Source organism: Halyomorpha halys, unplaced genomic scaffold (genome assembly GCF_000696795.3).
Source record: "Halyomorpha halys isolate HHAL.00 unplaced genomic scaffold, Hhal_1.1 Scaffold908.1, whole genome shotgun sequence".
In the NCBI taxonomy this organism is placed as follows: Eukaryota; Metazoa; Arthropoda; class Insecta; order Hemiptera; family Pentatomidae; genus Halyomorpha; species Halyomorpha halys.
In genome coordinates, this window is record NW_027115706.1 from 343,498 (window position 1) to 367,020 (window position 23,523).

Sequence of the window (23,523 nt, forward strand, 5' to 3'; positions counted from 1 at the left end):
AAAACTATCAAAAAATTTATTACTTTTTCAGAGACATTTAAAGAAACTAAAATTATCTCTCACCTATTTTATCGCGGACCAGGTAACTGTTCTCTCTTTGTGTCCGAGGGCATCTATATATCTCATTTCTCAAAGCATCAATAAAATATAGCTCCATATCTGTGAAATATACATTTTTAAACACACAATGAAAGTAGTGCAACAATCTTAATTTCATCATTAACTAGTACACCAGGCAAAGCTTCGCTGTAGATACCTTTAGGGATGTAGATAAATTAATCGAATACAATTGAAAGCTTTATATCGCTCATTACATCTATTTAGTTTATAACGGTAAATTACATTATATATTAAAAATAAATGGTAAAAAAAAGAAATAACTTTAACTATTCTACACCAAACTTGGGAGTGGTTTAGGGCTTTATAAACTGCACTAATTAAAATATAAATAATGGATCTAATTAAACAAATCAGAACTGGAGTTATAAATTAAAATGATAATATAAATATTTCTATACTTTATTACTTATTTTTAATCTTTTTACATCTCACCTTGTACTTTTATTTTATTTTGTAAACTTTCACTTCCGATTTTTAAATTACCTTATATCACTTTATATTGTTCATGTTACTCCTGTTATCTTTACTATTACTATTATCAGTGTAGATAAATGATTATTTTCACGATATATAAAAACTACAGTTATTATCATTGTCTAATTATTTTTCTTATTTATTTCTTTGTTTTTTTTTTTTTTAATACTCTTTATTTACTTTTACTTATTATTAGTTACTTCTTTTACAATCATTGTTATTATATCCAATATTGTATTAACTACCCTAACTATATTTTCTTCAGTATATACTCGTATTATCAGTAACGATATGTATCATTTTATTTTTACTTAGTTATTCCTAAATTAGAAAATTATTATAGCTATTATTATTATCATATTTCTGTATCTTTGTCTTATTATTTTTCATTTTTTGTCATATATTTATCACTACTTCCTTTATACGCGACGTATTAGAAATAGAAACATAGCCGTAAAACGGCTGGCCACCTCCTCCCCACTCCTCCACGCTTCCGCTTTATTGTTGCCTTCTGTCCAACCTTTCGTTTTGAACAGGTAGATGGTCTTGATTTGTTCTTTGCTCATTTATTATCATTAATATTATTTTTATTTATATTTTTTCTTTCAAGACGTTTATTTAATCTCTACTTTCTTCTTCTTTTTTTTTTTTCTTTTTCCCGTATTGTTTTTGTTTTATGTACATCTCCTATACTTTTTTAACTGTATATTTTACGTATTTTTTTAAATGTTTACTCTTGCCATTGTTACTTATTTTTTATTCTTATCATTGTTTATTCAAGTTTATTTTCTATTGATACTATTATATGTCTTCATTCCTTTTATTTATATATAATTTCTTACCACTTTATTTTTACATAATATTTATCCTAGCTTAAATTACCTTATTGTAGTAATATTCTCAGGGTTTTTTTTTTGTATCTTTTCAGCCCTAACGAAGCTCTGCAAAGTGGGGCGAAACGTTAGACATGAAAATAGTTATAAACTATTTGTTCTTTTTCTGACCGCAACCCTGACCATCTTCTGATATTTAAATTTTTACGGTCACTATATGTACATATACAAAATGATAAAAGTTTTTCTTTATTTGATAATAATTTTTGCCCTTCTTATCAGGACATTGAATTAATTTTGCTAATCTAGATCATAAGATCAGACATTCAGCTTTTTGACGGCTGTATAACGGTGGACTTAAATAAAATGTGGAGAAGTTGAACGAAGAAGAAAGAACGATTGAAGAAATCGAAAGATTTTAGTGAGAAGAAATGAACGATAATATAAAAAATGGTCACCAGAAGAAAATCAAATCCTCCGAATGAATCGAGGCGAAAAAAATTCTAATTTTTAATTTCTTTGAATAATGATCTTTAAAGTATGTTTGTAATATGTTTTGCTTTTTCAAGAAACAATTTTTTTTTTACCTGATTTACTGAAATCCCCATTATGTTTTATTAATTTTAGTAATGTTTGTTTCGTATTCTTCAGAAAGGGACAAATCGATTGGCATATAATAACCATGAAAAAATGTATACTTTTTGAACTAGGCGCCAAAAAAGGCTTAATTTCATTAATAACTTGTTTTTACCAAAAAAATCGGAATAATCTATAACCTTTATAGGAATATCATAAACATTTAACAAAGTACCATCACAATCGGTTGAACGGTAAGCAGCCCATAAAATACCAACAAGCAAATAATGATTTGTACACATTATATTCCAAACTTTTAATGGCAAGTATAATTTATGTTATATGGTTGTTATTTAATTATTTTTAATATTAATACTGTGTTTATGTAATTAATAAATTATATTATCAATGTAATTTAATCTGAACTGACGATCGGATATTAAGCACTAATGATTACAACTACAGACCAAGAAGTCACTCACGGTCCTTCTGGGCGTGGCCAGAAAGACTGGTATCGAGTAGACTTCTCTCTGAACATTGCGGGCAATTCATTAAACATCACCTTCATCTTGAACCCGACTCGAAACCCATTGGAATGTATTGGTGCTACTAAAAAATATAAAACTATTCACTTTTTTAATCTTTGAATGTTAGGGGTAGGTGCCTAATATGACTGGACTAATATGTATCCCCTCCTTATCACAGATACTACTTGGTTAAAAACAAAAAGCAGCTATATATCCACTTTGGTAAAAAATTTAATTTGTACTTCAAATTTTTTATAAATTGTTTACTAAACTCCTTAGTTTTTTAAGTATAAAAAAAATCTAGTGAAATATACGTTTTTTACCCCTTCCACACCTAAACCCGAATGCAAAAATCCGTGTGATTTTTAAGGATATAATGTTTAGGTGGTACTAAACAACATAGGGGAAGTGGCTTTTTTATTTCTTGAATGTTTGGATCAAGAGACTAATTTGATCGGATTAAAACAGTAATTAATATGATATGCATGTACAGAATCCTTTTAACTAAACCCAATGATTATTGATATATAAGAAAAACTGATAAAATACATGATTTTGACTATATTTACTTCCATCTGCACACCAAACGCATATTAAAAACCTTTGGAATTTTTTTGTTTAGTGTACTGATGCTACTAAACAAAGTATAACACAGATAAAAGAGGTAAACAGGTTACTATTTATTTTTTCAAATGCCAGGGTCATGTGTCGTATTTGACTGGACTAATATTTGTCCCTTCCATATATCAGAAACAAAATTGTTTAGAAAAAAAAATAAAATCTCGCCTAACCTATTAGTTGCCCTTTTTACTTCTTCAACTCCCTCGACACACTAATTCGTCGAACAGGGCATCATTTTACGGTAATATTAAACAATGGAAAGGAAGTCGTTTCATTATTTACTGAATATTTGAGTTTGGGTTTCTTAGGTCTAATCTTACTAGACAATTTATGGAAATTCATGGTAACTGTGGTACATTCAAACTAAAATGATAACATTTACACGTACCTCATTTTTTCCGCTTAATTTATCCATTTTTTATTTTTTTTTTTGGAAAGAGTGGAAGCGCTTATTATTTTACTGCCCGATGGCGTTCAAATGCCTAAGGCTGCGTCCTAATGGGACAAGCATAGCGCGATGATTGCGCTAAGAAAAAAATAAATATATGAGATACAGTTAATCATCCTTACTGATAATTGGAAGCTAAACTCATAAAGATATTTCACTATATTCCGTATACTTGATTTTTTATTTGCTGGACTAAGCGACCACCGCGCTATGCTTGTCCAATCAGGACTTGCTTGACCACTGCCCAAGCCCAGTGGTTTCCGAAGTGTGTCCCAAGTATATGGCAAGCGAATTCCACTTTCTCAAAATATTACAAAAAAAAAAAAAAAAAGAAATAAAAACATTATAAATAAAACGGCAAATATACAGTGCAATGCAGCATTTACTGTTTTTTTTTTATTTCCATACATACCCATTCGCTCAAAAGATAATTGTGACGACAGTCTTGCATTTTTTTTTTTTTTGTTCGGCATAGACAAATCGCTGTCAGTCGCTTATTTTTGTTTTTATAGCCCCGATGAAGACCTGTGAGTCAGGTCGAAACGTCGGCATAAATATTTTTTTATTTATTTATGTTGTTTCTTTGCTGACCGCACCCCTCGACCATCTTCTCCAATCAGTAAAACTTTTAATATTAACTAGGCTCGAAACTGCCTTTTTATAAAAACAATGAAGAACCCTACAAACCCGATGATTTGGTATAATCCATCATTGCCTCTGCAGTCCTGAGCAGTTCCTGACTGAAATCGTAGGACATGCTCATGTAGCTAGAGATGTGCCTGAGGGGTATTGGAGGTGGCCTGCTGGTCCGCAGTGCCGTGAAGGTACCGCACATCATAGTCTGAGATTGGTCCAACAGTGCTTCCTCCATCTCTGTCATCCGAGTCCTTAAAAATCAACAAATCCATAGATAACAAAGGACGTTAACTATCGTAAAATGTTTAGCTTTAGTACCTATTTAATAAAATTAGTTAAGGTTTATGGCACACGGTTGATCAAGATTAGTTGGTTAATTTACTCAAGACTGTTCATATTTGAATGTTGATAATAAATAATAACTTTTTTAAAATCGTGAGCCTCCATTGTCAACGAAATGTGGTAAATTGACACACTGCTAGGTGTAGGATTTAACAATAAAACGAAACATTTTTATGTTATTGGGATTTATCTTGATTACTTTCAAACTTAGGTCTAATAAAGGATTCAGTATGAATCCACTAACCTGATAAAAATATACGGTGCAATTACTGAGTGTATGCCTCTCCGGTCAGGCCTGCTGAGGTACTCTGTTGGCACGGTAAGCCGTTTCCGCTCCATATTTTCAGCTTCTTAAACTTCTGCACTGAAAATTACTAGAAATCACAACACAAAAACTATTTAATAAAAAAAAATGTGCGTAATCACATGATTCGTTGAGAATTCAGTTGATCGTTGTCACGTATTTTAATGGTGAAAATACTTAATACTATTAATTGATTTACTATTCTAATAGAAATAATGAGAAGATAGTTGACCGTGGATAATGTATATGAGAAGATTGGGTGTACGGTCAGAGATTAACAGGCATGTAGGTTAACCATGTGTTGACCGCACCTCCAACCATCTTCTCATGGAAATGATAAAAGTACTTTAAAATCGATTGCCTGTAGGATGAATAAAATTTGATCGATTGATTTATGATGATAAGCTTGTATTTAATTAACCTCATAAATACTGCTTTGGATTTCTAGCTTACTTAAGGGTAGGGCCGTTGGTAACTGAGGGAATTAAGCGACTGTCTCACGACTGCAGCGGCGCCGGTTGGGATCCGACCTGGGGGTTCGCCTTTAATTCTGTGGTGGTGCCACGAAATGAAAACTTGACCCTCCACCATGGCTAGGATATATTAGTTACCTTTAAATAACACCTCCCCCCTCTCCCATATGTCAGAAATTACTAGGAAGGCGGTCTAAAAAAATACATTACATAAATTAATTCTGGGCCTATCAAATTATATACAAAGCCAACAAACGGTGATTTGTATTCAGAGAGGGATCACGAAAACAAATATGTGAATCTTGACTAAATTATAAAGTCTTAATCATAGTCCATTCATAACACTATTTAAAAATATTAACTCCTGATATGCAAACGATATCTTGTGCATTTACTTAATCAAAAACATCAGGATCAATGTAATTGATATATCTTGTTCACCTTTTCTTGTAACTGCCACACCTGGGCTGGAACTTACTGTTCCCCTCAAGTACTAATAAATAATGTATTGATCATAGTAAAACTATCATATACTTTAAAATGCTGTTTTAAGTGTGGTTTTCATGGAGAGCCACATGATGAATTATTTTGTGTCATACTTGAACACTTGAAACAAAATGTTAAATATTTTGTATATGTAATATTGTTTACATAATGTTAAATATAATCCAAATGAGAAATATTTTAACCCAATGAGTTCAAGTCAAGACTAGCATCAAAGCTAGTCTCATCGAGTATCACTCTGAAAATACTGGACTTTGTGCAAAATGTGGGTCTCAGAATAGCCATTGGTGCTTTCCTTTCTAGCTCAGTCAATAGTATTTATGTCAACGCTGGAGCCTCTGATCAACCATTGAAAGTAACAGCTTGATCTGATTTACTTGCAAAATTCCTATTTGCTCCCCACCATCCAATTAATGAGTTGTTTCCAGATAGACATCATCTAAATGTGTGCAATGATCAACAATACCTATTTTCTCTGTCGCTGATATATAGCAGTTATACAGCTGAAATGATGCTATTTGGAAGAGTTTAATTATTTTTCATCCCACAAAAAAAAAGATAGTTATCTGTACAGATTCAATGTCAGCCCTACTCAGCTTAAGAAATATTTTCTCATCGAACCTGCTAAATCAAAACATTCTATATTTACTCAATAAAGTCCACAAACAGAAACTGTATTTCAATGTCTTTCGCCTGGTTCCTTGGTTACTGTGAAATACCCTGTTACGAATTGGCTGATCGGACAGCAAAGGTGGCAATCTCTGAAAACATTCCACCTGTAGATTACTTTACTGCCCTCATAAAACAGAAAATTACATTGAACCGGGAGCAAATGTGGGAAAAAATCTTACCGATAATAAATTTAGGGAATTCAGAATTGACATCTCTCCTTGGATATCATCCACTAAAAATGAGCGCAGAGGTGGTGATTTGGACACACCTTCGAATAGTTCATACACACCTGATCCACGGTTAGCTTATGGCAGCGATTCTCCACCTTTAAGCCAGACTTGTGGAACGGACCTTACCGTTAACACATTTTAACTGACTGCCGAGCATGTAATTAACTCAAATCTTTAAATAATTTACCAGCAAGATAAGAACTATGATAACTTTACCACAAGTTCCCTCATGGGTGTAGGTAGAGCGGATGCGCGGTGGTAAAATGTTACCCATTCAAGTTTCAAACCGTCATGTATCATTAAATGTTCAGTGGATGAGACAGGAAATTGAGGTGACTTAATACCCCTACACATTTTCAACCCTCTAACACCATTTTGGGGGCTGAAAAGGAGTGTTAAACCCAAAAATACTGATAAAAATACAGAATGGATGAAATTTTGCTAATTTACTTAGTGAACTTATGTGGAAATTTAACAATTAAATAATCTGAGTACTTACCAAAAAGTTAAAAATTAAATAAAACAATAATAAACATATTTGTTGATTAATAGCCAAAAGAAAAATGAAAAACCTCACAAGTAATATCATTGCCAAAAGTGTGAAATCACGTAACAACTGTAAGATGACAATTTTTCATTAGGAGATAAAAAATTAAATTTTCATTATATTAATTTTCTTTTATACTATGAAGCAAAAAAAAACTAACCATTAATCGTTGTAGATCAAATTTACAAAAATTAAAATAGTAAAATAACTCCAAATAAAACTATTTTGGACTTACATGGTTTTGCACTTTTGATATGTTACAGAGTTACACATTTTGAATCAATAAGGTAAACAACAAATATAATATATAATTGTACAAAAGTAAAATATATTTTTAAAACAAAAATTATATTTATTCAAAAAATAAAATTATCTACAGTACATTTTTGAACTCTGACACCAGCAGGGTTACTAATTTTTTTTATATAAATCAGTTGAACAAGAAATATTATGTACATCATTAACTTAGGCTAAAAATCAATTGCTAGACCAACAATAATAAATATTTAAAATTGCGTTTTTCTGAAAGGTAATATTTTAATAAATTTTTAAAATTAACATTACACATATAGTTAATATAATACTAAATTCACAAATCGATATATTTAATTTATGTTTTATGAATTAATGCTAATTTATTTGCGGTAAACTAAGTTATGATATGACATTGAAAGCACCAATGAAGACTTAATTAAATGATGGTGAAACAAATGGTTTCATATTTTGTATAGGAAAGGAATATGAACTAATATATGGTTTCACACAATATGAATTATTTCGTTCATCTCATGTTATCATAAATAAATAAATTTGTACTTCACAATATGATTAATTAACGGCATCAATAAAACTCTATTTGAATCTATTTGGATAACAATAAGAAAAACATAAATGAATTTCTAAGTATTAAAAACCTATGAACAAAATAGCATTCCTTTATAATTATATTTCTTAGACTAATAATACAAAGAATAACAAAGTCATTCAATAACATGAAATAGCGGAAATACATTTACCAACCAGTGTTTTGAGTGTATCCCTTATTCAAGATCTACTTTGATCTAACATCATTCAACAGTAAAAATTTAGTTGGAATAATTCTTTTTTTAAGTCAAGATTTATTCTATAAAAAAGACTAAACACCAACAACTTATTTATTACTGATGATTGCATAATTAATTATGCAAAAACTAGTTCTTTAAAATGTTTAAAAAACAGCATAAGAGAGATAGAAACACTCTAATAATTAATATTAAATGTGCAGCGACACCATTTAATATGACCTATTTGTAATTTTAAATAAATAAACAAATTATAAACTATCGCCCGGCACTATAGCCAGGAAAAAGTAAAAGTAATGCAGCTTGAAGAGATTTATTCTGTTTCATTTCAAATTGTTTACCGAGTTCTGTTCTGCAGTAAGGACAAGTATAAACTTCAGCACTAAATGATCTTTGCAAGCAAACCTGTAAAAAAATATATATACATAAATATTGGGATGACATATTTCAAATTAAATTCACCAAAACAAAATACATACATTGAAAAAAAAGAGGGAGACATAAAAGAGCAAAAGGAAAATAATAGCATACTGACCTAGGTAAAATATATTACTAACAAAATGGAAGTAAAATAAGGTGTTAGGTTTTAATGAAATAAATCAAATTCTTATCTGCGAAAATCGTTTCACATTCCCACAGTTAAAAAGTAGTAGGCAAGTGAGATAAGAGTAGCACTACTGCACATTAAAACCATAAATGAATGCTAATAAATTTATAGACTGTCAGGTAGACTTATTTCAATTGTCAAGCTACAGAATGTACACGTATCTCTAACTTCCAAGAAAAAAAAAACTGTTAATGCATTGTTTAATATTTTGTACAGTTTATATTTTATAATATAGATAAATATGCAATGATTCAGTTTGTTCGCAGTTTAATTTTATTTGAATAAAAATGATTTTTAATCGAAAAGTCACACTTTTTGAAGCTTGTCATGAAAAAATGTTGTTTAGAAAAAAATGACTTTGACTTTTTAGGAGGGGATTCAAAATGGTATCAAAAATAGAAACTGTTATTTGTCAAAATTCATCAGTCAGAAAACATATTTACTATATTAATTCAGCTTCATTTTTGTTATCCCCTCAACATGTGAGCTATTGACTTTTATCCAGAGATGTCAATTTTTAGCGAATTTCATTATAAACTAATGAAAAATTCCCTAGAAGATAAAGAAATCATATCAAGAAGATTAATTAAATCTTCCGGAAAGAGAAACCAGAATAGCTTATACAATCATTCAGGGAAGAAGCTTAAGAGCATTATCGTTTTTATTCCCATTTCAGTGTGTAATGTTTTTTTTTTTATAAGAAACATAAGATCTAAAAGAAATAATTAAACACCATTAAAACTTACTAAACACATATTATGCCCACACTGAGTAGTAATAGGTTGGTAAACTAGTTCTTGACAGCATATACACATAAATGTTTCTTCAACTTTTGACAGGAATTCCTAAAAAAATAAATAAATAATAGAAAGCACAGTAATATGATAAGATCCAACTTTTAAATAAAAACTTAATCACTTAATTATTCAGTAAATATTGACCCCCCCCCTTAACAAGTGACAATTTTTATCAACTATAGTTATAAATATTTGTCAGAAGTTCAATAAAACCAATTAGAATTTTGCCCTAGATAAAGTACTATCCTTAGCGCACAAATACTCAAGTCCTTAGCTTTCTTAGCATTCCCCAAGAGGGAATAAGGTTTCGAAGGATCAAATAGCCATTACTTTATAAAATATAAAATGAGATGGTAGGAAGAGAAGAGACATACAAAGGATGAAAGGGCTAGAATCCTGTCATCCTAAAATATGTTTTTATTTATGAAACTTATCCTTTAATTTTGTTTATTTCTATCTTTATTACACATAATGACAGAAAAACTAACACTGAGCACTGTTCTTCCTTGTGATTAAGATGGCATTATTATATTAAAAATTACAACAAAAAACCAATTGAAAGTGATTTCTCAACATGTATAAAATAAAAGATTGAAAATATACTAATTTAAAAAATCAACATTTCTTCTCTCAAAAATGATAATTTCAACAAAAAAAAAGTCTATAATGAATTTGAAAACATTTGACTAAGTCTTAATCCAGGCATATCCAACCAAAGGCACATGTACCACAATGTAATCGGAATAAGTACAAGGAACCAGCAGGTTTTGTACCTTTTTTTTTTCCTAACTTTATTATTTTTAAAAATAACTCACGTTTCCATTATAGAATGAAATGGTGATTTAGGAATCATTATACCGATAATATCAATTTAAAATTGGGTGGAATAGTGCTAGTGTTTGGTTGAGGGGCGAGCTGAAATTTTTATGTCATCAGGAAATTTTCCTGCGTCCAGAGACTTCAGACGACTATATTCTTTGTTTCAACCACACATATTATGTGAATAGCCTTTCTTAGACACAAGAATGAAAAAAAGCAAATATTTCACTTCATTCATGGATTATTGATTAAAGAATTTATTAATATCTCAGTACAGAGTTCAATTGGACTTGGAAAATCTAACCAAGTAAAAACACATTAGGAAGTCTTATTAAGAATCGTGCGTTATTGTGGAAATTATTTTCTTATTAATTTTGTATTTACATCATCATTTTTATTTATTCATTACAGTATTTGTACCCACTACCTATATTTACTAAATTTATAATTTTTTGAATACATTTATTATCGTGATTTCTTCTCCAGCAAAAATAATATTATTACTGAAGGTTGTACATAGTTACTCTAACATATATTTTTATTGTATAAATAATAGAAATTAAGTATTTTCATTATCTAGCTGTGGAGTAAAATTTTACAAAAGGAGAAAAAATATTTTAAAATACAAGCATTTGTAGAAATGATTATCATGAGAATGGAAGGGTACAGAGAGGAAAGGATACTGATGTGGCACGCTTTGATATGGCGAACCCTTGATTGTGGCACCTACAAAAATGTTGTACACTTCTGTTTTAAACCATAAAATGATTTTGATTTCTTCTGGTAAATTATAAGCAACTTCAGTTAGGAATTTAAATTTAAAATGCTCTTCTTTTTACAAATTTGTTAAAGCAAAATAATTCAAAAAATAAAATAATGTTATGAATGTAACTATTAACAGAAATGATCAATACTCATTCAATCTAACAATAATTTAATTGATAACATTAACATAAATTGTTTTAAAATATTAATGGTCATACCTTTTTACCCATATCTAAAGCAACTTTTGTCATATCCCAAAGTTTAGAGTTAGCAGTGTCATTATTGATTTTATCTTCAACATCTGCTTCCAACTTATAGGCAACAAGTTTTGCTTTTTTCTTCTGTGGACTACCTTCAGAACTATCCGTAAAAAACCTCTTTAATTTTGAATTAGCTGGTATGTTTTCTTTTTCCTTTTTTTCCATTGCTGCCAAATAGCCATCTGGAAACTATAAAAATTCATAAAATTATATATTAATAACAAAGACTTAGGTACAAGTACACCATTAACAATGCCAATGCCAATCTAAACTAATATATTTAGCAGTAAAGTAATAACAATACTTTTTACCCCTGAGTAATTAAAAAACAGCCTAAGGGGTAAGTACTTCTAATTCACAAAGTAAAAAAAGTTTTTAATTATTTATTTTTTTATAAATTTTTTGGAGCCAATAATAAAAAAGGTTGAAGGCATACTTATTTTTTTAATAACTGACCAAGAAGATAGGGTTACATAGGACTTGATTGTACTTAGATTTTTCTTAACTTAAAAATAGAAGAAGAGATGTGATATTGCATGCAAAATTAAATTTCTGGATATATATATATATACACACCTCTTCATTATTTATACTCATACTACTTCAGATAACTTTCATTGAAAGAAATTTTGAGATAAGCTCTTGTTCACACACAATATGAACTGAATTACATACCACCATTTCCAAACCTAGAGATTCAACACGAGCTTTCCCTTCTTTGGTCCATGGAGCAGGTGCAGGATCATCTCTTCTCAGCAAATATCTCCAAACAATGTATCCAGACTTTCCTTTTTCCGGGTAGTATTTAACAACTTTGTAAATACCATCATACCTATAAATTTATATTTGAGAAAATCAATAATTACATAATTATACATGTATTGAGGATTTTACAATAACAATGATAATTAATACTTATTAAACTAGATCTACTATAGCTCCCTCACAAGAATAGGGCAGTACTAAAACGAGAACAGTCTGTAAGAGAGTAAGAAACTTCCTCCATGACACACTCAATTAACCAGACATATGATTGAACTATAAATGATATGTATTTCAATTTACTTCTTGGAAAAAATTTGAATGAGAGAAAAAATTAATTAATAATTGTGAATTCATAATTTATTTTTGAAAACAATTACATGAGGTTCATTTTAGCTAACTTACTTCATTTTCTAGAACTTATGTTAGTGGTCACACATTTCAGTAAGTTTATTATAAAACATTTTTTGAGAAGCATTGAAAAATGTATTTTTTTTTTCTTTCAAATAAGATAAGATTCATGACAACCAATAATATAAAACATATTTTATCAATGAAATAAACCATTACCTGTTTCCATCTTCAGGGGCATATTTGGAATGTTTACCAAGCTTAAAATTCCTTACAACTCTCACAGGTTTCCCTCCACGCCAATCTTTTGCTTCAGCTCCTTTATTTGCATCAAACTTAGCATTGCAGTTCAAAGCTAGAGCCCTGAAAATAATAAATAATGACTCTAATACAAGCAATTACTGTTTAAAAAATTTATCTCTATATACCACAAAAAGATTTTTTTATTTTATTTCTAGAAGATTTGACAATTGAAAGAATCTTAAGGGGATTAATCTTTTTAAAAGAGTAATGTTGGTTTGAGTAGTAGAAAGCGAATGCTAGCAAAACAAAATTTTGTAAATAACGAGCATGACATAATCATAGTTTTCATTTTGTAAGTTACAGTGTTTTACCACCAATTGCTTGAAATATTTTCCATATTTCATACTTATAAATGAACCAGTGCTTATGTACAACAATGATTGTTGTGATACATTTTACTGTTGAATGTGATAAATAATTTTAAAGTTTAATTTAATGTGAAAAATTGACTAATTAGGATAATTTGAGATTCATTCCGTTTCCGAAATAAAATAAATTTCAACCCGTCCAGGATGGATTAGAAACGAGTGCCACTTCTGAGTCAAGAATGCTAAACATAAAAACTCGTAAAAGTCTTAAAGAGTATACTTGGCAACCAGTCTTTTGAATGAATTTTATTAAATACTTTTTCTTATTTATATTGTATTTAATTATTGTATTATTATGTTTTTAATCAAGAAGGAAAACTATTTAAAAGTTCATAATTGTACATTATATAACAATTATACTTTTTAAATCCACATTAACCAATTAAACAAAATCATTTACAATCATCCCCAGCCACTAAAAAAGTAAATAAATAATGATATAACAGTTTTCATTATTAAAAAATTAACAATGATTTTTACTTGTTCATTCTAGTGAGTTGTTGATCTGAGCTTTGTTCTGCAGTTCTCTTGTTTCCAGATAAATCCCGACCACCTGATCCTGTATAAAAAAATTCTTCCCCTGAATCTATATCGTCTTCATATCCACCACTTAAAACAAGTGAAAAAGCTCCATCGCTTTCTCGACCATGAATGCCAGCTACATGAGGTCTATGAACTCCTGCCTCAGAGGCCTAAATCATAATAAAATATTCTATAAATAAATTAAATATCCTTTTATCGGGCATAAGTATGAGTGCTAATGAGATGGACTATATAATAGGTATTAATAAGTGAAGCGGTATTTAATATTATCTAGATGAAAATTTATAAAAATAATTCAACCAATAAACATCAACAATTTAAACAGTAAATTTTAACAATAACTTGGTGAGTTAATTAGTAATTATTGGTTCATGTCAAACTTTATATTAAATTAAGCAGATAAAATAAAGGAATAAATTAAAACTACGGCAATATTTAAAAGTTTGGTGATATTTGATATGTTTTTCAAGGAAAAGCCTATTTCATATACTGAATAAATTATAATTATGAAATCAAAAGTGGAACCAGGGCATCTGGTCTAACTCATAATATGGGTTATATGGGCTAAATGCCAAAATTAATTACTAAAATGACTAGAAAAAAAAAAGGTCATTCCTCTGAAGCAAAAACACCAAGAGTTTTATAACGTCATTAGGCCAACTATACCACTATGCTGATTATGTACAGATCACATGGAATTAAATCACAGCAGAAACAAAGAACAAATAGTTGTGGTGTTAAAGAAGAGACTGATAAGATTCTACTTTATACCTGACTAATTGGAAGTAATGAGTAAAAATGCGGAGTCGTTTCAACAAAGACAACTTGTTAGATCAATTTGTTAAACTTAATACCAGATGACTCTAATTGTTTTTAAAATATAAATTAATTTTTACAACATGGATAACATTAATTAGACATAATTTATATTATTCAATTACAGCATTCAATTCAATTTAGGTAACTGTTGTTATTACAGCATTCAATTACGTATATATCAGAATTATTAATAATTTAATAGAATAGCAAATAATTAAAATAAAATTCAACAGACCTGCACCCTAAACTTCCAAGTAGTACCAACTTCAACACCTGGAATTGGTCCAAAATGATTAGGCGGAACAAGAGTACATTCTTTTGTACGTCCCACGCACGCCATTCCTTTGCCCCAGTCACGTGAACTGTTGTTTATGGCAGAGGCCATTTTAGCTTTCTTTTTGGATTCTTTAAGTTTTTCTCCTGCTTTCACTATTTCAGTATCGTCATTTTTGCAGTCTGAACAATACCTGTGAAATAAAAATTTAGTAAAGAAGCTATCAAGTAAATCTCTATACAGAGATTTTCATAAATGTTTGGAAATTTGCCATTATTGATGGTAATCGCTTGATCTAAAATGAAGACTTCATATATAATACTCTACTATTAACATATTTTAGTAATAGATACAAATACATAAATCTTTGTAATAGTTGTAATGCAATAAATTGCTAGTTTAACACACCATGGTAACTCATTAATTATTTCAGACAAAAATATAGTCTAATTCACTTCAGAAACTGACATATTAAGCCAGCCAAGAACTAACTCAAGACATCAGTAGGACTGATTATAATTCAGTTATGATTAAAAGATAAATTCACACAAGAAATTGAAAAGAACAAAATTAAACAAAATAAAATTTAACTAATACTGAAAGATATAGTACAAATTATTTACTTATATAGTGGTTACAGTAAAGACTGCATATAACTTACAAAATATTAAGATTCCTTTATACCAGATTTGTGTTGTACTTAATAGTTTATAAAACATTATACTTTTATAAATAACAAAAAAAAAAATACCATTCATCAACTTCTGGAATTTTACTTAATGGAGGCTTGAGACAAGAGATGTGAAAAGCCATGTTGCATTCATCACACATAACTTGCTTCTCAGGATCATTTTTGCCTCCACAGTTGTGGCATCCACACTCCCTGCATTTCCTGCGAGGATTGTCAGAACAGTTTGGACAATAAGGTGCATTTACTCCTGTTGAAGGGAAAAATTAAAATTAAAATATTTGAAACTGGTTTAATTCAATAAACACAATCAAAACAAATATATTTAATTAAACATAGTTCAAATAACTATAAATATATGTAACTCAAACAGAGGACAAAAACATAAATAAAGAAAAATTAAAAGAGAAATATAATAAAAATAATACCACAAAAAATATAAATACATATAATATCAACTTACGTTTTTTTTCGGTATCTTGCTGCATCAATTCTAATTCATCCTCAGTTCTTTCAGTTATTAACTTTTTTGGCTCAATTTTCATAACTTCATCTGTGAATGCAATGGTACTATCATCAAGATTTGTATTTTCTGTGCCAACATATAACGTTCCTTTTAAAACAGGTTTTCTTCTTCCATTTTTACTTATATTTGTTACTTTTAAGTCGTACCAATAACCTCTTTCTTGCGCTTCTTCTATGTTATAATTCACCATAACTAGATCTCCAACTTTAATACTATCTATAGATAAAATGGTTCTTGCTCGAGGTCTGATGTCTTTTAAAGATATAAGTAATGGTGGGTCATCAGGATAACTGCACAGTAAAAAAAAAAAAATTACTAATTTAATATTATAAGTTAATACTATTAAACTAAGAAAGAGGAAACAGTTCTTTAAATTAAATATTAACCACACATACTAAAACCAGAGGATAGACAAAAAAGGTAAGGTAAATATACATGCCTAATATATAGATCTAATAATCCAGAACACTTATCAAGGTGATCAATCATCCATGGAATATATTTATAACTTTATAAAATTAAATTAAACTAAAGGATATTGCAAGGATATGTAAAAAGTATGTTGGGAAATCGGTAAATTAGTAAATAAAATAGAAAAAATAAATTAAAAATGGGTTAGAGTAAACCATACTAAACAACAAAATAATAAATGAAAAATATCTTTGAATGTGAAAATAAATGAATAAACAAAAATCAAAAATGTTTGGGGGTTTTGTATAAATGAGTATATAATACCAGTGTTATTTAGGTAAGATAAAAGATCATCCAGTCGAAGGATTACGTAAATCACAGTAGCCAACACTAGCTTAAGATATACATCAATACCAGAAGAAATATTCATCAAAGCATAAAAAAAAGTATTGTATTTTATTTGTGATAAAATAATCACTAAGAAATGGCATTACGATGATGTAGATCATATCACTGTTGTTCTGCCCAAAATATTGAAGTTGACCAGCACTATGATAAACACAACAAAAAGACTAGCTTCTAACAAAATATCAATGTTTAAATCAACAATGTATCTACTTTACTTACTTATAACTAGAATGATAAAGCTAATTGCTAACAAGAAATCTTTAGACTGCATAGAAAAATAATAAATTACCTTTGAAAAAACACCTTGTAAATTAAACAATCATCTTCTTCAGTTGGGTCAGTTTCCAGTTTATTAATATCTTTAAAGATGCCAACAATTTTTCCTTCAAACCAAGCTCCATAGCACAAATCCTTGGCATCGACATAGTCACCAATCTAAGAACAAAAGTAATAAATAAATATATTTACTGAGCAAATTATAGGGTGACAAGCCATACTCTTAAAAACATTTATAATTACTTTAGCTTTTATTAATGATACAAATATTATAAATTCAATAATTTATTTTTTAATTGAAACCCACTAAATATAAATAAAGTAAAGATAAATGTAAATAAAACTTTGAATAAACATGTTTGGTTTCATGTAATTATGAGTTCAATTTTAAGTATTAATAATTGAGGTGTTGAAAATAATGAAAAGGTGTGTTAAAAATGGAATTTTACAGGTGGGATGAAAAACATTTAAGAGGTGTATTAAATAATGAACAAAATAAAAATAGAATTTCATTAAAATGTTTTAATAAAAAACATAATTACACTTTTAATAAATTATTACTTTCTTTTCATTATCAATACCATATCTATAAAAAATGAAATAGTGCTTTTAAAGAATAGTATACATTTATTTGAAGGATAAAATAATATTCCCAGTTAATCAAAATGATAACACTATTGGCATTATTTATACCTATAAAACCGATCGTCCACAGGAAAAAAAAGTTTTAGGAGTTCTATCATTAAATTTGAGGTTCACACATAATTTATAAAGCATGATATAACTAAATTAAATATTATATACGTTTTAAAATATGTTTTTAAAAAGGATAGGATAGCTAACAAGTAACAAACTTGGGAAAATTTAATTTTTTTTAGATTTCATTTGTAATCCTCCAATTATATAAAAAATTATTCAAGGAATTAGAACCATTTTAATTAATTAGTTTTCACAAAAATTTTTCCAACCCTTCCTATCAGTAAGTTAACGCTCAACCATCAATGAGGAGTGATACTTGAGTACTATTACAAAAATAATTTTGAAACAAACAAGTTATGCAATCTAGGGAATCTTATTAACATAATAGTAGTGTGTAATTTCAAAATAAATATTCTACAATAAATTATTCAATACAATTCTAAATAAAATATTCTACAATAATTATTTATCAAATTTATTTTTTAAGAATAAATAAAATTTAAAAATTCATATTATTTAAATTGCTCTTTTTGAGGTTAATTTACTAATAAAACATTTAAGATTGACAAAAAAAAAAAAAATTTATAGGATTATGAAAAACAAAGCACTTAGACAACTTAAAATTTTCTAAAGATTTAATCTTTAAGCACTTGAAACAACTGTACTAACCTTAAAATACTTGCTCTCTGTAGGAAATTCTTCTTCTTTCTAAAAATTGAATAATCATATTAAGAAATGCTTATACTTAAATACTTAAGAAAACTATAAAAATAAAATTATTTAAATATACCAATTTCTTTGAATTATTAACTTCATTCTTCTCAGGCTTACTATCACTACAATCAGTTTCTTTTTCGGCATCTTTATTTAATTCAGGTAAATCAGGTTTTATCATAAGTTGTACCACATCATTTACATTTATATTATAGTCAAATATTTTGTAGTCATCTTCCAGCTAAAATAGAAAGTATTTCAAGCCAATTTATTGTTTATGTATATAAAAAAATATTTGCGCAAAATATATTTTCCAGTTATTCTTAACATTTTTATGTGTAAAAAGGCAAAGTTTACAAAATAATTAACAATTAACAAAAATGAAGAAACAAACCTGTTTTCCTCTGAAAAAAAGTCTCTGTTTTTCACATTTAACATTTAATTCTTTTTCAACAAGTTCTTTAAATTGAACCACAGTTGTAAGTTTCGAAACTGTGACAGTTACATTTTGTTTTCCATCAATTGTTCTCACTTGAACATACATCTTAACAGTTTTATGAGACAAAAATTATAACAACAACCCTAATTCTGTGACCTGGTAACAAAACAAAGGCGCCAATTCAACTTTTGGCGGGTTTTTGGTTTACTATCGATATCAACAATCTCAAAGAGGTTCGAAAAAGCATCAAATGAAGGTCCTTTTTTAAGTTTTTTCTAAGAACTCGTAATCTATCAGTTCTGAGAAGAAAATTATTCTTGACAAAAATAAAGTTAATTAAATTCTATACGTTCCCTACTTGCTACAAATACAAAATTGTTAACTTTCGTAGTTAATGAGCTTTTGACATATACTCCAGCCAAAGTAACCAATTTTGCGGCACAACTTTAAAAGGTTTGAAACTTCGCAATTTCGTTCGGAAGGATTACTAATTAATATACCAAAAGATGTGATAGTTCTGAAATGATTGAGAAGGAAGTATTGAGATCTTTTTAAGTATTTCACTAACATCTCGTAATATATTAATTCTAAAAAGTTAGTCACATTAAATGGAGTGTTAAAAGAATCTTATAATAATACATTATTTATGCAAAATGCAGATTTTTATGACAACAGAGAAGCAAAAACGCTTCATAGGTGAAAATGATCAAGAAAGAAATACAAGGAGCAAAGAGAAGGAAAAAGAAACGTAAAACAACTTAAGTATTTGTAATTTAACTCAAGACAAAAAACTGCTCGTTGATTCCGAGTATTACATCACTTTCTAGACAAATGGTCTGAACTTCCATTTAATTACATAAGACTCATTTATATAATTTGAGCTTTGGGGCACCACTAAACCATCGTATTCCTCTGGTATCCAATAAAAAATCTTCAATGTGCTTAACGTGATAACAAATCAAGTTATCTAACAGTTCCATATGTTTCCGATTTGGTCAGACCCAGATATGAATATGTCGGGGTTGTCTAGTCTTAGGCGGTTCTCCAGCCTGATATCCACTTTACAGAAGGCCCTCGACATGGCGTATTCAATAATAGGTAAGAAAGGAACGACCGTGCCAGGGGATGAGCCCTGGACACTGACGCAGGTAGAGGAGGTCTAGGTAAGAGAGAGTCTGTGGTAGAGTAACAGTTCTAGTTGCCGAGATGAAACGGACGGACTTACCTCGGCATGAAGCTAGAATCACACCTATCTTTCACTGCTCACATACGAAACAGAATAAAAATCGTCAAGTCAACGTCATACCAACTCAAACACCTCATCTACTCACCAGAGCTGTCACTCAGACTCAAATTACTTATTTACAAAGTAATATTACGACCATCACTCCTACACATCGCACCACTACTACATTTTCTATACCTAACAGCCCTGAAATCACCACAACAATACCAGAACAGCACACTACAGAAGATATGCCGAGGAACATCTCTAGAAAGACGTAACATGACGCACATTCATAACGAACTACAGCTAGAAACTGTACAACAACACATCAAATTCTTTGACAGTCTGCCTGCTTCCTTCAATCCAGTATTCCAATCTATCACCCCATCTCCCCTTCCTGTGAGGTGGCAGGGCACGAAAGGTTCCTAAAACCCTATCAACATCACCTTATAACTCCATCTTCTAATACTCCCCCTCTCTCTCCCCACATTTCATTTCTACTTCTGACTGTTTTCTTATTATTTTACCATTATATATTGTCTTTAATAATTAATGTTTTTATTTCTCTATCTTCTATGTGACCAACATGAGGAGGCCCCTCACCTCTGGATTTTAAAAATAGGATCATTTAGAATAGCCATTTCACAAATAATAAATAAACACTACAGTTAACCTCATCATCAACCGAAGCAAGGTCTTTGATCTTTTACGAAATCCGAATTCTCCAGTCTCTGGTGGAAAAGCTACAATTTAAAATTTCAATTTTAAATTGCATTGATTTTGTCATTAATAATTTTGTTGCAGGATTTTTGTCATCACCACATCCAATTATATAAAAAAAAAATAGTACAAATCGTCTACCATGAGATAAATGCTCACGGGACACCTCTTGGGGAACAAAAAAGTAGGACACTTCTGCTGAGATGAGGGAGATATGGCATACCGATACGTTACGTTGCCCGCGACAAAATATTTAAAACCAAATTTCTCCCATCACTATCGGCAAGCTTTGGAAACTACTGTTGGTGTTTTTAAACTGATTATTTAAAATCACTTTAAATATAATTATGCCACAAAAGTTAGAATTGAAAGTACAATTTCTTAAAGCTGCGTAAAACTGAATCTAAGGATACCCCATTTGAGTACTAAAGAAGCTAACATTTAGTTCAAAATCGGTTTTGAGACCTATGTTATTAATTCATGTCATCATTACTTGTTTTTATTTAGTTGATTTTAATTATTTTCGGCGGGTTGTATTCATCTATTTTTCCACTCTATGTAGGGTAAGTGTACCAATTATTACAGGTGCATGTCAATAATTGGTAGACTTATCCTTTATACATCTTCTTTTTTTCTTCCTCTTGTTGGTTCTCAGCGTAGAGGAGCCCCTAGGCATATGTATACATTTTTTAAATGCATAGATCATACATAAAATACATTTACATTTATTTTTCGTAAGGCCTATGGATCGTTCTAAAATGTGACTTAATAGATTATTGCATAATTATCTACCTTAACCTATGGTGACTCAGTTTGTTCTGAATTGCTGTTGTTGCGAATAAGTTCTTTGTTTTAAATAGCACTAATTCATAATTTTACCAGTGACTCATTTCCCATTTCTGCATCGGTCGCAAACTATTGTGCGAAGGACTTGTCAGATACTTTTTATCTACAATCTATAAATTAATTAGCATAGATAGATTTTTTTTTTATTGGCACTAAAGAGTGAGAAGAATTAATTTTATTAATTTAATACATAATTAAAATATTTAAATTTTACAAATATAGTTCAATTATTTTAACTCGATTTGTTGAATAAACATTAAAAATTAAAAGTACCCTCTAGAAAATCTCTGATCTCTCCTGTCTTTAGATAATGTTTTTATTTTATTTTGTAGAACAGTGGTTCTCAATATCTTAAAGATGTTGAACAGGTAGATTTGATATAGATTGACCTATTTCTTGTGTATAAAAAACAAAAAAATAGTGAAATGCCTTTATGGATTATAACATTCACTGGAACAATATTCTAAATTTGCAGTTAATAACAAAGTGATCCATAAAAACATTAACGTTTTTATTTATTCCCTGTAAATAAATATTAACTTTTTTATATGAACCTTGACTATTTTATTTAAACCAAAACTCCTTCAAGCAGTTTTTAATACTTCTTATTACTCATTAGTTAGTGACTATAATTCCCAATCCATTCCTGATTTCCCTCTGTAGTATCAAAAAAAGCAAAAAGGTCCAAAAAGACCAGGACATTTTTAACTTCATGATTTATATGGAAGTTATTTTAATCAATGTGAAAACCGAAAGTGGAAATTTTTACAGTTTCGATATCGGGTAATGTATTCTAATAAGTAAAAATATATATAATATATTTTGTTGGAATTAAAAATACATATTTATTGTATGAATCATTTTATCCTGTTAAACTAATTTAATTAATATTAGAATATGTGTAATACTAATTTTGTCGGTGAACTATATAGATATATTTGTTATTATGTTTTAAATAAATCCATACAAAGAGATTTTTTATTTATTTATGATGTTTTCACTTATCATGAACAATTTTATAATTTTAACAAATTGAATCAACACTTAGCATTACTGGGGATGTAAAAAAAAAGTTTGTTAGTTGTCTTTTTCTTTTTTTTTTTTAGTGAAGAGTTTAAAATGCGTGAAAAAAGAAAACAAAACATGATCTTTGAGTAACAAATGCATCAACTTATTACAACGGAGAAACTTCTTCCTATCTGGCCTGGAGGATATTGATGTAGGATAGTCGACAATCACTGAATTGAAAAAAAAATCTTACAAAAAATTCTATCATATGCATCAGGTTCTGACGAAGGTACAGATAAGAGACAGATAATGTGCACAACTAGTTACCCACTCTTTGATGACGCTATTTATGATTGGTTTTTACAAGACGTTCGCGTCTAACTCCTCTGTTTACTTTTAAAAGGAAAACCAATAATTATCTAAAAGAAAATCTATCTTAATATTACTGATTTCTAAGCGGATGATGGCTGGTTTGACAAATTAAAAGAAACAAAAAAAACAACAGTATTCGTTACTTAACCATA

At 29.2% G+C, this 23,523-nt stretch overlaps 2 protein-coding genes across 2 annotated transcripts in view; both read right to left on the reverse strand.

The window, feature by feature from the left end:
* The window catches only part of LOC106687025 (cAMP and cAMP-inhibited cGMP 3',5'-cyclic phosphodiesterase 10A), a 48,813-nt gene extending 43,619 nt beyond the window's left edge, over positions 1 to 5,194 (reverse strand). The window contains exons 1-3 of the mRNA XM_067052739.1: positions 4,822 to 5,194; positions 4,287 to 4,486; positions 64 to 159 (exon numbers count right to left, since the gene is read on the reverse strand). Of these exons, the coding sequence (XP_066908840.1) occupies positions 64 to 159; positions 4,287 to 4,486; positions 4,822 to 4,916 (391 nt within the window). The 5' untranslated portion in view covers positions 4,917 to 5,194. The remainder of the gene's footprint in view (positions 1 to 63; positions 160 to 4,286; positions 4,487 to 4,821) is intronic.
* A 2,491-nt stretch (positions 5,195 to 7,685) lies between these two features.
* On the reverse strand, positions 7,686 to 19,360 carry LOC106687032 (E3 ubiquitin-protein ligase UHRF1). The gene is made up of 13 exons (XM_014430690.2): positions 19,153 to 19,360; positions 18,835 to 18,999; positions 18,714 to 18,752; positions 17,359 to 17,504; positions 16,188 to 16,540; positions 15,788 to 15,974; positions 14,998 to 15,229; positions 13,881 to 14,092; positions 12,949 to 13,092; positions 12,292 to 12,448; positions 11,575 to 11,805; positions 9,722 to 9,820; positions 7,686 to 8,773 (listed from the first exon to the last, which is right to left on the reverse strand). The coding sequence occupies exons 1-13, from the start codon at positions 19,300 to 19,302 to the stop codon at positions 8,627 to 8,629; spliced, it is 2,262 nt and encodes a 753-aa protein (XP_014286176.1). The 5' UTR covers positions 19,303 to 19,360; the 3' UTR covers positions 7,686 to 8,626.
* Between the last annotated feature and the right edge of the window lie 4,163 nt (positions 19,361 to 23,523).

What these genes read in the sequence shown, in the direction of transcription:
- LOC106687032 (XM_014430690.2), bottom strand. Translation starts at nt 19,302, where the DNA reads ATGTATGTTCAAGTGAGAACAATTGATGGAAAACAAAATGTAACTGTC. An exon ending in TTAATAATTCAAAGAAATTG is followed by an intron (nt 18,753 to 18,834) that starts GTATATTTAAAT and finishes TTCAATTTTTAG; the next exon opens with AAAGAAGAAGAATTTCCTAC. An exon ending in ATTCCAGAAGTTGATGAATG is followed by an intron (nt 15,230 to 15,787) that starts GTATTTTTTTTT and finishes TTTATTTCACAG; the next exon opens with GTATTGTTCAGACTGCAAAA.